The following is a 14,155-nucleotide window of genomic DNA, read 5'->3' as shown; positions in this document are numbered from 1 at the left end:
AAAGAAATGCCCTACTTCTTTCCCCTCAAAGTTATGAGGCTTAAGATGCCAAGGTGAGCAGAGTCGAGTCCCAGTTATGCAGGAGAGCCTAAAGAATCAAATCCCTGACAACTCTCAAAGCATCTCAGGAAGACCCCTGCACAATCATCTCAACCCAGCAAACTCTTTTTTTTTTTGAGATGGAGTCTTCTCTGTTGCACGGGATATAGTGCAGTGGCACAATCTGGCTCACTGAAACCTCTGCCTCCCGGCTTCAAGTGATTCTCCTGCCTCAGCCTCTCCAGTAGCTGGGATTACAGACATGCGCCACCACGCCCAGCTAGTTTTTGTATTTTTAGTAGAGATGGGGTTTCACCATGTTGGCCAGGCTGGTCTCAAACTCCTGACCTCAAGTGATCCACCTACTTCAGTCTCCCAAAGTGCTGGGATTACAAGCGTGAGCCTTGCACCCGGCCTCAACCAGCAATCTTAACACAGAGCGTTGCTACCAACTTAACTCAGTCCTGAGCTTGGATTATCAAATTCTTTACTTCTCCTCTCCAGACTCCCGGCTAACCACTTCACCCTACACACCACTTCAGCCACAAATTTCTCTGTTTCCCAAACAGGCTGCAGGCTTTGAGCCTGTTCCTCTGCACATTCTCCTCCACATGCCCTTGTCCGTGTGCTTCTCTGCCTGGAAAACTCCAGCTCAAATGTCACCATTTTAGAAGAGACGTCTTCCCAGCTTTGCCTGACATTCAGTCCCACTCTCCTCCTTTTTCCAAACACCTTATACCTAACTCCTGAGTCATGCAACTTCTCTCCACCTCCATTGCACGTTCTGAGTCAAAAGTCCAAGGACCCTGCTCTAAATGATCTCCTCACTGCCACTGCAACCCCGTGAGTCCATTCTTCACTGGGCAGAGTATGATCCCAAACGGCAATCTGATTATGAGGTTCCATGGTCAAATGTTGTACCATCCCAGCCGGGCGCGGTGGCTCACACCTGTAATCCCAGCACTTTGGGAGGCCGAGGCGGGTGGATCACGAGGTCAGGAGATCGAGACCATCCTGGCTAACACAGTGAAACCCCATCTCTACTAAAAATACAAAAAATTATCGGCACGTTGGCAGGCGACTGTAGTCCCAGCTGCTCAGGAGGCTGAGGCAGGAGAATGGCGTGAACCCAGGAGGCGGAGCTTGCAGTGAGCCGAGATCGCGCCACCGCACTCCAGCCTGGGTGACAGAGTGAGACTCCGTCTCCAAAAAAAAAAAAAAATGTTGTACCATCCCCTCTTCCACACTTTTCTCAGGATAAAGACAGTAACATCTAACAAAGACTGCAAAACTGGATGGTGCGTCTGTCCTTCCCCTCCAGCTCTGTGCCCAAGACACATAGGTTCTTGCTGAGTTCTCTGCAGTGCTCCAAATGCCCTCCAGCTGAAGGTCCACCGCACATGCTGTCCCCACTGCCTCATGCTATTAACGCATCACTTCCACGGGAACCATTCTGACTTCAGATCGTATTCCCTTCCTTTGGGAAACATCTCTCAGTTTGGAGTGTCATGTATTTAACTGTGATTATCTGATTAAAAACTGTCTTCCTCACTGGACCCATAAACTCCTCGGTGGGAGAAACAATGCCTGTTTTTGCTCATTACTCCCTCCTCAGTGCCTGGTACACAGCGGCCACTCAGTAACTATTTGCTGAATGAATGAAGAAACGAATGAATGAATGTTCTTGACTATGTTGTTCACATTTGTGTTACAAGAATTACCACCCTAAAACTGGATGCACCCAGTCATCAGCCTGCTTCTCTCCCTCGCTACCCGCTGAACCTGTAAAGCACAGGAATTCTCTTCAGCTCTACACTCCTAACATCCGGCCACCAACATCTCTGAATAATCACAAAAGATATAAAGTCCTTCATATGTGGTTCTGAAAAAAAGTGTCTAATATTCTGCAAATTCATTCTAAACAAAACAGTAAACCACACTTGGAAGCCCTGATTTTGCATTTTATTACAAGTCAGAAGTAGTTCGATGTGGTTCTCTCTCAGGAGTGGGCCTGAGCTGGGGAGTGTTTTGTTTTTTGCCATTGCAGTGCTCTGATGAAACAAAGTGACAGAAGACAAAAATATGATTTTGAAGAAGATGGAGAAAAATTCAGGTTAATTACCCGGTTTCTCATTATTCCCTAGGGCAGGTGACTTACCAATCTCCAACTAATAAAAAGTTTGTCCTCATAAATCTAGTGCAAAGGCAATGGATGGACAAAAATCTGAATGTGAATCAGACCTCCTTTATTGTTTTTTGAGATGGAGTTTCACTCTTTCACCCAGGCTGGAGTGAAGTGGCGTGATTTTAGCTCACAGCAACCTCTGCCCCTACGGGTTCAAGCTATTCTCCTGCCTCAGACTCCCAAGCAGCTGGGAATATAGGTGCCCACCACTATGCCTGACTAAATTTTTTTATTTTTAGCAGAGATGGGGTTTCACCATGTAGGCCAGGATGGTTTCAAACTCCTGACCTCAGGTGATCCACCCGCCTCGGCCTCCCAAAGTGCTGGGATTATAGGCGTGAGCCACCATGCCCAGCCCAGGCTTCTTTTTACAATATGAACACCGGACAGCATGACTGCTATTAAGGGGGTGGAAGTCTTCAAAATATTTCTTTTCTTTTCTTTCTTGACATGAGTCTCGCTCTGTCACCCAAGCTGAAGTGCAGTGGCACAATCTCAACTCACTACAATCTGCACCTCCCAGGTTCAAGGGATTCTCCCACCTCAACCTCCCAAGTAGCTGGGACTACAGAAGAGCACCACCATGCCCAGCTAATTTTTGTATTTTTTGTAGAGAAAGAGTTTTGCTATGTTGCCCAGGCTGGTCCCAAACTCCTGAGCTTGAGTGATTCACCTGCCTCAGCCTCCCAAAGTGCTGGAATTACAGGCGTGAGTCACTGCACCTGGCCTAAAATATTTCTTAAGAAAAAAAAAATTGTTTGGACAACATGTTATAAGTTTTGACAGCACTTCCACAATCCCCCGCATACTGGATCCTGATAAGCCACTTTAATCTCCTGAATATCTGCTTCATTCCCTGGCAAAATTAGGTAAAAATAAGAAAACTGACTTCAGTAGATGTTTTCAATAATTTTGAAAACAAGGTTTGCTCAATAAAGCTCAGTTCAGTGACTAGACAGAACAGAAATACTCCAATGGAAAAAAGCATAGAAGACACACACCAAACTGACGATGAAGGATCAGAGAGGAAGGGAATGACTTCTACTTTTCACTTTAAATACTTCTGTGCTGTTTTCGTGTCTTAAAAATAGCATGTCATTGTAATAGAAAATAAAATAAAGAACTTCATTGTACCACACACAATATTTAGTGGATAGTAACACATTATAGTAACAGATTTTGTAATTAGTAACATTAAAGTTTTTAAACACGCATTTCATTCATTCATTCTGTAAATGCTTATGGAGGAACTACTAAGGGGAAGTCACAATGTGAAAGATTATGCCTTCATCAGTCTCTTCCAGAAAACCAGTTTGGCAAAGTAGAAAAAGCAAAGGATTCAGGAGTCAAAACACCTGCTTTCAAAAGGTCCTGAGGGCCAGCAGCCATGTGACCTCAAGTCACAACCTCTCTGGGTCTTATCTTACTCATCTGTAAAATGGTTATAATAATACAGGACAGAGTTGCTGTAAAGGCTCAAACAAGCTACGGCACTTTCTAAACTATGCAGTTCATAGAGTTTATAGGCTTCAAGTGATGACTCCTGCAATGCTTAGTATTTTGTAATAAATATGTTCCTCCTTGTCCAATGATCACATCTACCCAGGCCTACGTGAGGTCTTAAATAAATATATATATAGTCTTTGCAGCTATCTAAGGGAAATTATTACTTAAGATATCAAGAGAAGGGGTATATAGGAACTCTCCGTACTTTCTTCTCAATTTTGCTGTGAACCTAAAACTGCTCTAAAAAATAAGTATTAAAAAATTGTTTCAATGTACCAGAAGTTTTTTATATTGGGCAGGAATCTCAAAAACCTCTAGAATTGAACTTCATTTTGAAATTCTCTTCTACTTTTAACCAAAACTTCAACATGTCCTATCAAAAGTAAAAAGACTGATACTTTCAGAATGAACAGGGAGGCTGGGCGTGGTAGCTCACACCTATAATCCCAGTACTTTAGTAAATTGAGGCAGGAGGATCCCTTGAGGCCAGGAGTTCAAGACCAGTCTGGGAAACACAGGAATCCCTGTCTCTACAAAACAACAACAAATTGTTTTTTCAAAGAATGAGTAGGGAGGCTGGGTGCAGTGGCTCCCGCCTGTAATCCCAGCACCTTGGGAGGCCAAGGTAGGTGGATCACCTGAGGTCAGGAGTTTGACACCAGCCTGACCACCATGGTGAAACCCCGTCTCTACTAAAAATACAAAAAAAATTAGCTGGGCATGGTGGCTCACACCTGTAATCCCAGCACTTGGAGAGGCCAAGGGGGGCAGATCACCTAAGGTTAGGAGATCAAGACCAGCCTGACCAACATGTTGAAACCTGTGTCTACTAAAAATACAAAAACTGGGCCAGGTGCGGTAGCTCATGCCTGTAATCCCAGCACTTTGGGAGGCTGAGGTAGCTGGATCACCTGAGGTCAGGAGTTCGAGATCAGCCTAACATGGTGAAACCCCATCTCTACTAAAAATACAAAAAAATTAGCTGGGCACGGTGGCAGGCGCCTGTAATCCCAGCTACTCAAGAGGCTGAGGCAGGAGAATCGCTTGAATCTGGGAGGTAGAGGTTGTAGTGAACCGAGATCGTACCATTGTACTCCAGACTGGGCAAGAGAGTGAGACTGTCTCAAAAAAAAAAAAAAAAAAACCAAGGGCATAACATGTCTGTACTCAATATACACAAATGAAAAGGAGCCCATCTTCATAAAACAAAGACAAATGGGAAACAAAAATCTAGCACCATCAGATCACGGAGAGAGAGAAAGGGAAGGAAGGAGGGAGGAGTCAGCTAGAAGTAAAAACCAGGTACAAAAGGCACAGGAGTGGCTGGGCATGGTGGCTCACACCTTTAATCCCAGCACTTTGGGAGGCGGGCGGATCATGAGGTCAGGAGATCGAGACCATCCTGGCTAACACAGTGAAACCCCATCTCTACTAAAAATACAAAAAATTAGCTGGGCGTGGTGGCGGGCCCCTGTAGTCCCAGCTACTCGGGAGGCTGAGGCAGGAGAATCGCTTGAACACGGGAGGCAGAGGTTGCAGTGAGATGAGATCACGCCACTGCACTCCAGCCTGGGCGAGAGTGAGACTCCATCTCAAAAAAAAAAAAAAAAAAGAAAAAGAAAAAAAAAAAGGCACAAGAGTGGGGACCCTCAGTTTGTTACCACAGATGCTCTCACTTCAAAAGGGACTGGTTTTGAGACTCCTGAGCCATACAGTACAGGCTTAAGGAGATGTTCCTCCAGCTGATGCCAGAAAAATAAACTGAGAATGGATCTGAAGAATGACAACCGATAAGGCTGTAGACACAAGCCCAACCTGGAGGAGACTGAGGACTCTTAGGAGTAGCCATCATTACAGTGCAGACGGTGGCAGGTGCTGGGCCCGTACTCCACATGTACACTCTCCTAACAATTTTCATGTGAGCCCAAAAGGGAAAGTCGAGGAATTCAGGCTTTAATAGCCCCAAACCACAGTTCTATCTCAACACCTTACCCGCCCTATTCCAGGAGAGGGCAACCAGGGCATGATGTTTCAAGACAGGGCAGAATGGCAGTGCTGGTAGAGCTTCCAGGTTCTCAAGTCATCTGATGAAAATGGGATCATGGCCCAGGAGCTTTCAAATAGCCAGAAAATAGCCAGTTCAGAAAAAGTCTACGATCTGAAGATTCTATATCAAGGTTTACGATAAATTCTACATTTTCTGGTCCTTGAAACAAATACTATACACAAATCCCATGGGCTACCTTTATTTTCCTACACTAACTCTTCATCCAGCCTGTATTGACAGAAATGGTCACAGAAAGACCTTTTGGGAGAACACTTCAATAAACAGGAAAACTGCAGTCCAAGCACATGTAAGTCTTTGGAAATGAACATCTACACTGCTGAAGTGGCACTAAAGTGACAAATGACAGTAATCCAATGGCCCAAGGCCAGCAAATTCCATTGTAAACAGATTTATCTGTTTTGTGCGATGGTGATTCTTGCATATGTGGCAGTAAATAGATAAGTAACAGCCTAATTACAAATTCAAAAGCAAGCTCTTCCCACTATGTTTCATATTTTGGTATATCATCCGTAAGAAGTGCCCTCAGCAACCACGTTTAATGTGTCACTTGAATACCAGCAACCATTAACAGGAAGTACCGACATGTCTGAAATTATATCTTTAAAAACAAACAAACAAACAAAAAAACAGAAACAAAAACCCTGATGTAACTAATTCAACTGGAGATGATACCACTTTTCTCAATTACTTGAATGTTATATTCTGAGCACAGCGCAATGAATGTGCCGCTTAGGCTTGGCATTAAACAGCAATCATTAAGCTTAGTAATCCTTTTCTCCTTTAAGTTTTCCTATGTGAATCACTGCTTAAATCCTATCAGTTCCACGTAACAGAACACTAGAATACATGTCCTAACTTTTGCTTTAGTGAGGAATTTAGAATGTGGTAGGCCCGCTTAGTATTCACCGGAATTTCAGTGCACTGCCCTCTCAACGAGATGGGCTCAAGAGCATGAAGGTGAGGTCCTGGTACAGGGCGGCTGCTCAGATCATCTGTACAAACCATTCAGGCGACCACTGGCTCACAAACTTAAAACATCTACTCTTAGGACATGTTTAAATAGCTTGCTGTCACTAAGAAAAGGAAAACTGTTATCTCCAAATGCCCTGTCAACATTTCAAATAATTGTATTTACTTCAGCTGCTCATTACGTGAGACTCTAATAAAAATCTCTCTCTTTCAAGAACTAACACTAATCCAGCTGTCAGCTAGAAACAGATATTCAGCAATACAGTAACATTCAGCCATACGCTAGAGGTGGAAACCAAGAGTTTCCATCATGTAAAATTTGGGGGCCCTGTTATCACAAGGTAAAAAGAAAAAAAAGAGACTGGGGTGAGTCTATGCAGACAAGGACAGAACCCAACTGCATGACATTCGAATTGGGTGTAGGAAGCATTATCGTGGAGATTTCACTATAAATGACATCAATAATCACAAATATTTTTTCAGGTGTAAGGCAAAACTAACAGCTTCAAATTAATTACCGCAAATCATTTAATTGGTGCCCTTGGTGACAAAGAGTTCACTTGGACTTACACTTCAACTGCTGAAGTTCATCTGTATTTGCTAAAATGTTGACAGTCACTGGTCTCAAAATGTTTCCAAATTCTTCACTATTACACTTCAATACAGGTAACAGGGATCAACCAACACCTTCTAATAATTGGAAATAGGGTTATGAACCTAAAAACTTTTTAATTTATTATTTATTTTGAGTTGGAGTTTCATGCTTTTTTTTTTTTTTTTGAGACAGAGTCTTGCTCTGTCACCCAGGTTGGAGTGCAGCGGCATGATCTCGGCTCACTGCAACCTCCGCCACCTGGGTTCAAGTGATTCTCCTGCCCCAGCCTCCCAAGTAGCTGGGACTATAGGCGAGCTTCACCACACTCGGCTAATTTTTGTATTTTTCATAGAGACGGGGTTTCATCATGTTGGTCAGACTGGTCTCAAACTCCCGACCTCAAGTGATCCACCCGCCTGGGCCTCCCAAAGTGCTGGGATTACACGCACGAGCCACGGCGCTGACCTGTAAACATTTTTAAATTGTAACTTTTTCCACGTACCATTATTCTCAGTGACAAATTTAACTTTAACAAGTCAATTTTTTTTTTTTGAGACAGAGTTTTGCTCTTGTTGCCCAAGCTGCAGTGCAATGGCGCGATCTCAGCTCACTGCAACCTCCACCTTCCGGGTTCAAGCGATTCTCCTCCCTCAGCCTCCGAGTAGCTGGGATTATAGGCACATGCCACCATGCCCCGCTAATTTTGTATTTTTAGTAGAGACGGGATTTCTCCATGTTGGGCAGGCTGGTCTCCAGCTCAGACTCAGGTGATTCACCCGCCTCAGCCTCCCAAAGTGCTGGAATTACAGGTGTGAGCCACCGCGCCCCGCCCCGGACAAGTCAAATTTAAAATAAGACCTTTAATTTGCAGTTGTTATTCCCAACAGAAACAAGTAATATGCATATCATGGCGCTTAACACCTGATAAACAATCAGTATTTGCTGAATGAAAGAATGGCCATTAAGGCTGCAAGACTCTTAGAACAGTAGGCAAACAAATAAAACAAATTTATTAAAACGCTCAGAATGACTCGAGCAGGAACCAGTAACTAAATCCTGTCATACATGATTCCATTACTTGTTTCCATTACTATTTTTTTTATTGAAAATTATTAGAAATCGGCCAGGGGCAGTGGCTCACACCTATAATCCCAGCACTTCGGGAGGCCGAGGCGGGTGGATCACCTGAGGTCAGGAGTTTGAGACCAGCCTGATCAACATGGTGAAACGCGTCTCTAATAAAAATACAAAAAATTAGCCGGGCGTGGTGGCGGGCGCCTGTAACCCCAGCTACTTGGTAGGCTGAGGCAGAAGAATCGCTTGAACCTCGGAGGCAGAGGTTGCAGTGGGCCAAGATGGCGCCACTGCACTCCAGCCTAGGCAACAAGAGCAAAATTCCATCTCAAAAAAAAAAAAGAAAAGAAAATTATGAGAAATCAAACTATTTCCTTTGCTACTTTCTCCATGCTAGAACTTAAAAGCATTTAAATCACACTTTAAAAGAATAAACCCAAAGTGTTGCTAACATTTCTGTTCGCCAACTTTTGCTACTCCAATTTTCTAAAGATGTATATAACGACGATTTAGACTGTTGTATAAAATGTAAATACTGGGACAACGAATTTACAATTAAGTTTACATATTATCCATCCCCATTAATTAACATTTCAATCAACCTTTAATTGTGATTGATGCTTATTAAATAAAGGAAGTGAGTTATGCCTAAAGATGCTTTCTTCATGTCAAAATCACAAGGAATATTACACATTAATTCATAATGAGACTTATACTTGTTCATACCAATTTAAATAGGCTAATTAGTATTTAAGTTGAGGAAAAGCAAATATCAAATCTTTTTTTGTTTAAAATAGAAAGGTCTAAACAAAGCTAAATACACCAAATCTCTTAAAATCTTTGTGTTATACATTTGTAAAAACTATTCAACTGCTGATGCCTTCTTTCGTGCAAAGACCTATACTACTTACAAAAATGTACAAAGGAACAAAACGTTAAAGGGGGAAGTTCTGATGCAAACTACACTACAGCTAATTTAACACAATTGAAGCTTGTCGTAACATCTAATTTTTAAAAAAGTTTTCGCATTTTAGATTCCACAACACGCATTCATTACAATAGTTACGAAAATCATGTTTCAAAAGAGGTCTAGTCAGATTGACTTCATCTGCAGAACGGCAACAAAACCCAACTGCTTATGAAGGGTTATGATTTTACCCGCCACCAGTTTTCCGAATGGCTACTTTGTTTCATTTCCCCATATTTAATACAAATACACAATGAGATGGTTAAAAAGTGTGCAACAATTTATAGGGACCAGATGTCAACAAATTAGCAGTCTAAAGCAAGACTGACAAATAATAACATCACGCCGATTTTTGTCCAGAAAAATTACAATGGCGGAGGGGAGACATGGGGTGGGAGAAGGGGTGGGAGAGGTGAATAAGAGCTTAACTCTACACGCACATCTCCCAAAAAGAGCTCTTTCTTTCCACTACGGGATTATTGTAAAGGGCCCCTAAGCTTTAGATAGTGTTCAGGCAGGGTGCGTTAGTGTCAGCCTGGCTGGGATGGATTCGTGCAAGGGATGTCACTCAAATGCAAGTGAAAGTACGGTCCTTGCGACTTATTTCGAGTTTTCTTTGCAACAGTAGCCTAACGCCGCTACTCAGCGACTTCTATCTAAAAACCAGAATATCAGCAGCCCCCGCGTCATCAATCAAGCTGAAAAAGGAAGCTTTGGGGGCAAAGGGGCAACAGGGCACCCCTAAATCTTTGAGGCTCGCTCTGGGTAGAGGCAGCAACCTGAGCTGCTCTGGGGCTCCTGCCGCTCCAGGGGACTCCCGGAGCCCCCGGGCCGCCTCCCTGGGCCGGCGCGGCGGGGAGGGCCCCACTCCACACCCCGGGCTCGCCCCGCGGTCCAGCCCCAGGGAGGTTAACCCCTTCGGCGCCCCCCACGCCCTCCCCAGGCGGGGACCGGAGCCCCCGTCCCTCTGCCTCTCCGGGACTAGGGGGCCTGGGTGGCTCAGGGGGACGAAGGCGCGACGGGCGCGGAGGCGGCGGGTGGCTCCGGCCTAGGCCCGGGCAGCGTGTCCCGGCGCCCTCCCCCACTCCCACACGCTCGCTCCGGGCAGGGCGCGGGCGCCCGCCCGCTGCGGCGTCCGCCCGCCCCGGGCTGGGGCCCCTTCCGGCCGAAGGCGCGGACCGGCGGCTACCTGCGGGCTGTGGAGGGCCATGGCTGCCCGTTTCAATGGGACTCGGCGTTCCTCCGGCTGCTCACGCTGCTTCCCCCGCCGCCGCCATCTTCTCGCCCGCACATACACACTCGCATCGGCCGCCGCGCCTGCGCACTGGCCGCGCGCCGCGGGGCGCGGGGAGGCCGGCGTGCTGCTGCGCCTGCGCGGCCGACAGGTGGGCGTGCGTCTGCCGGGCCGCGGACCTTCCCTGCCCCGCCTGGAACCGGCCGGACTCTGAGCCTCGCGACCCTCGGGCGGAAGATGCCCGGCGGCTGCATTCTAAGAGCCCGCCGGGTCCTGCCTGCGAAGCCGGAAGGGGAGGCAGCAGGCAGGTGGAGGTGGCAACGCCGAGGCGCCGGCGGGCCCCGGCTCCTCACCTACTGGCACCTGGGCCCCCGGAGCTCGGGAGCCGCGGCCTTTGGTCGGCCGGGGGCCCACGAGCCGCCCTCGGCGTCCCTGGGCCCGGGCCTCGGCAGTGTTCGCATTAGATCTCCGAGGAGGGTCAGGTTTATGAAGATCCCATTGCCGCCCGTTCATTCATTCGTTCACTCTTCATTCACTCCCCAAGTCCTGCCTGGGCGCCTGGGCCACGCCTTTTGCTAGGCATTAGGGGAAAAAAGGAAAACAGAAACAAAACGTAGGGCATAAAAGCACGCGCAAAGTGCTTGACATGAGGCCTGGCAAGTAGCAAGCACTCAGCAAGTGCTACGTGTTGCACACGTGCGTGCGTGTGCACGGCAAACCAGCCTTGGGGGTCGTTGGTCCATTCATTATTGAGAAGCAGGCGCCCCTGCCTGACTGCACCGTTTTCCAGCCAGTGGGCCCACCCTCGGGTTTTGGCCCCTTTTCTAGCTGTGATTTCAGACAAGCGACTTCACTTCACTAAGCGCTGGTCTCCTCACCTGTGAATAATACAAATATGTCGTCAAGCGTAAGATTTCTGTGAAGTTCAAATTAGATTAATGTGAGCACACTGGCCAAGAGAACAGTCAATAAAAATTGGCTACTGGGATTGTTACTAATAACCACTATCATTGCTTTCATTTGTTCAACAAACACCTACAGAGAGTCTGCTCTTGCTAGACCTTACGCTAAGCAGAGGAGATTAACAGGAAGATCCATTCCCACGTTACATAAAATAGGGAGCCTGATCTCTTCATAAGTGGGATGCCATGAAACATATAAGTGGGCCAGGCGCGGTGGCTCACGCCTGGAATCCCACACATTGGGAGGCCGAGGCGGGCGGATCACAGTGAAGAGTTGGAGACCAGTCTGGCCAATATGATGAAACCCCATCTGTACTAAAAATACAGAAATTGGCGGGTTGTAGTGATCCAATGTAGTGATTGTTCCAATCAATCTTGCTTCGATCCTGATATGTCTTTTTTTTTTTTTTTTTTTGAGACGGAGTCTCGCTCTGTCGCCCAGGCTGGAGTGCAGTGGCCGGATCTCAGCTCACTGCAAGCTCCGCCTCCCGGGTTCACGCCATTCTCCTGTCTCAGCCTCCTGAGTAGCTGGGACTACAGGCGCCCGCCACCTCGCCCGGCTAGTTTTTTGTATTTTTTAGTAGAGACGGGGTTTCACCGTGTTAGCCAGGATGGTCTCGATCTCCTGACCTAGTGATCCGCCCGTCTCGGCCTCCCAAAGTGCTGGGATTACAGGCTTGAGCCACCGCGCCCGGCCCTGATACGTCTTTTAAGCTGATTTTACTGTTTATTTGTTGACAATTGAAGACATTTTAATATGGATTGGATATAGGTGATCTTTGTGAATTATTGGTAATTTTATAGTGTAATATTGATACTGCACTCCTTGAGAGAATGTCCTTATTGTGAGGTGATGCATTCTGAATAATTTAGGAGTGAAGGCCATAATGCCTGTGAACTATTGTTTAATGGTTCAACAAAAGATAAAATCATATACACACATAAACATTCAGGGAGAGACAGCAAATATGGCAAAATGTTTACAATTGTAGGCTCTAAGTAGTGCTATATATTTCAGCTTTTCTCTATGTTTGAAAATTTTTATAACAAAAAGTTGAGGAAAACAATACAATATAGTGTCTATGCTATGATTTTAACCATGGAAAAGCGATATCTGCACATGGATAGAAACTGGGGGACGTGAAAACTCACGGGTGATTTATGGTTGTCTCTCTGGCTGGGGGTGGTGGCTCACACCTGTAATCTCAGCACTTTGGGAGGCTGAGATGGGTGGATCGCCTGAGGTCAGGAGTTCAAGACCAGCCTCATCAACACGGTGAAACCCCGTCTCTACTAAAATTACAAAAATTAGTCAGGCGTTGTGGCAGGTGCTTGTAATCCCAGCTACTCAGGAGGCTGAGGCAGAAGAATCACTTGAACCCGGGAGGCAGAGGTTGCAGGGAGCCGAGATGATACCATCATTGCACTCCAGCCTGGGCAAGAGTGAAATTCTAAGAAAAATATATATATATAAATAAAAATATATATATATCTTATATATATCTATATATATAGTTGTTTGTCTGATTTTTATCATACAGTTGCTTGAATAACAAATAAAAGTGATAATAAACAAAAGATCCCAGGCCGGGCGCGGTGGCTCATGCCTATAGTCCCAGCACTTTGGGAGGCGGGTGGATCACCTGAGCTCAAGCGTTCGAGACCAGCCTGGCCAACATGGTGAAACCCCGTCTCTGCTAAAAATACAAAAATTAGCCGGGCATGGTGGCAGGCACCTGTAATCCCAGCTACTTGGGGGACCGAGGCAGGAGAATTGCTTGAACCTGGGAGGCGAAGGTTGCAGTGAGCCAAGATCATGCCATTGCACTCCAGCCTGGGAGACAAAAGCGAGACTTCTTCTCAAAAAAATAAATAAATAAGTAAATAAAAATAAAATAAAAAAGATCACAGTCTTCATTTTCAAATAATTCACATAGATATTAACATGTATCTTCAGTATAAGGAAATAGATGTTAAAAGGAAGATATGAACAAGCACTATAGCCTACAGTGCTTAGCAGACCTTGGTGATGTACTTTGGCTGTGTCCCCACCCAAATCTCACCTTGAATTGTCATAATCCCCACATGTCAAGAGTGGGGCCAGGTGGAGATAACCAAATCATTGGTGTGGTTTTCCCCATGCTGTTCTCTTGGTAGTGAGTAAGTCTCACTAAATCTAATGTTTGTGTGTGTGTCTGTATGGTTTTTTTGTTTGGTTGGTTTTTTTGTTTGGTTGTTTTTTGTTTTTTTGAGACAGTCTTGCTCTGTCACCCAGGCTGGAGTGCAGTGGCGGGATCTCAGCTCACCACAACCTCCTCCTCCTGGGTTCAAGTGATTCTCCTGCCTCAGCCTCTGGAGTAGCTGGGACTACAGGCATGTGACACCACGCCCAGCTAATTTTTGTAGTTTTAGTAGAGATGGGGGTTTCACCATGATGGCCAGGCTAGTCTTGAACTCCTGACCTCAAGTGATCTGCCCACGTCAACCTCCCAAAGTGCTGGGATTACAGGCATGAGCCACCGCACCCAGACTCTAATGATTTTACAAATGAGAGTT

At 45.8% G+C, this 14,155-nt stretch overlaps 1 protein-coding gene across 6 annotated transcripts in view; it reads right to left on the bottom strand.

The window, feature by feature from the left end:
* USP10 (ubiquitin specific peptidase 10) overlaps positions 1-10,700 on the bottom strand; it is an 81,084-nt gene extending 70,384 nt beyond the window's left edge. For all 6 annotated transcript variants that reach the window (XM_074027690.1, XM_074027691.1, XM_005592681.4 and 3 more), the window contains exon 1: positions 10,593-10,700. Coding sequence is in view for 4 of the 6 variants with exons in the window: in XM_005592681.4 (XP_005592738.2) it covers positions 10,593-10,613 (21 nt within the window). In the remaining 2 variants the exon portion in view is untranslated. The remainder of the gene's footprint in view (positions 1-10,592) is intronic.
* Positions 10,701-14,155: the final 3,455 nt, after the last annotated feature.

The sequence above is a fragment of the Macaca fascicularis genome, chromosome 20, assembly GCF_037993035.2.
Source record: "Macaca fascicularis isolate 582-1 chromosome 20, T2T-MFA8v1.1".
NCBI classification, from domain to species: domain Eukaryota; kingdom Metazoa; phylum Chordata; class Mammalia; order Primates; family Cercopithecidae; genus Macaca; species Macaca fascicularis.
The sequence above is the reverse complement of the archived record's forward strand: the minus strand, read 5'-3'. Positions and strand labels throughout refer to the sequence as shown.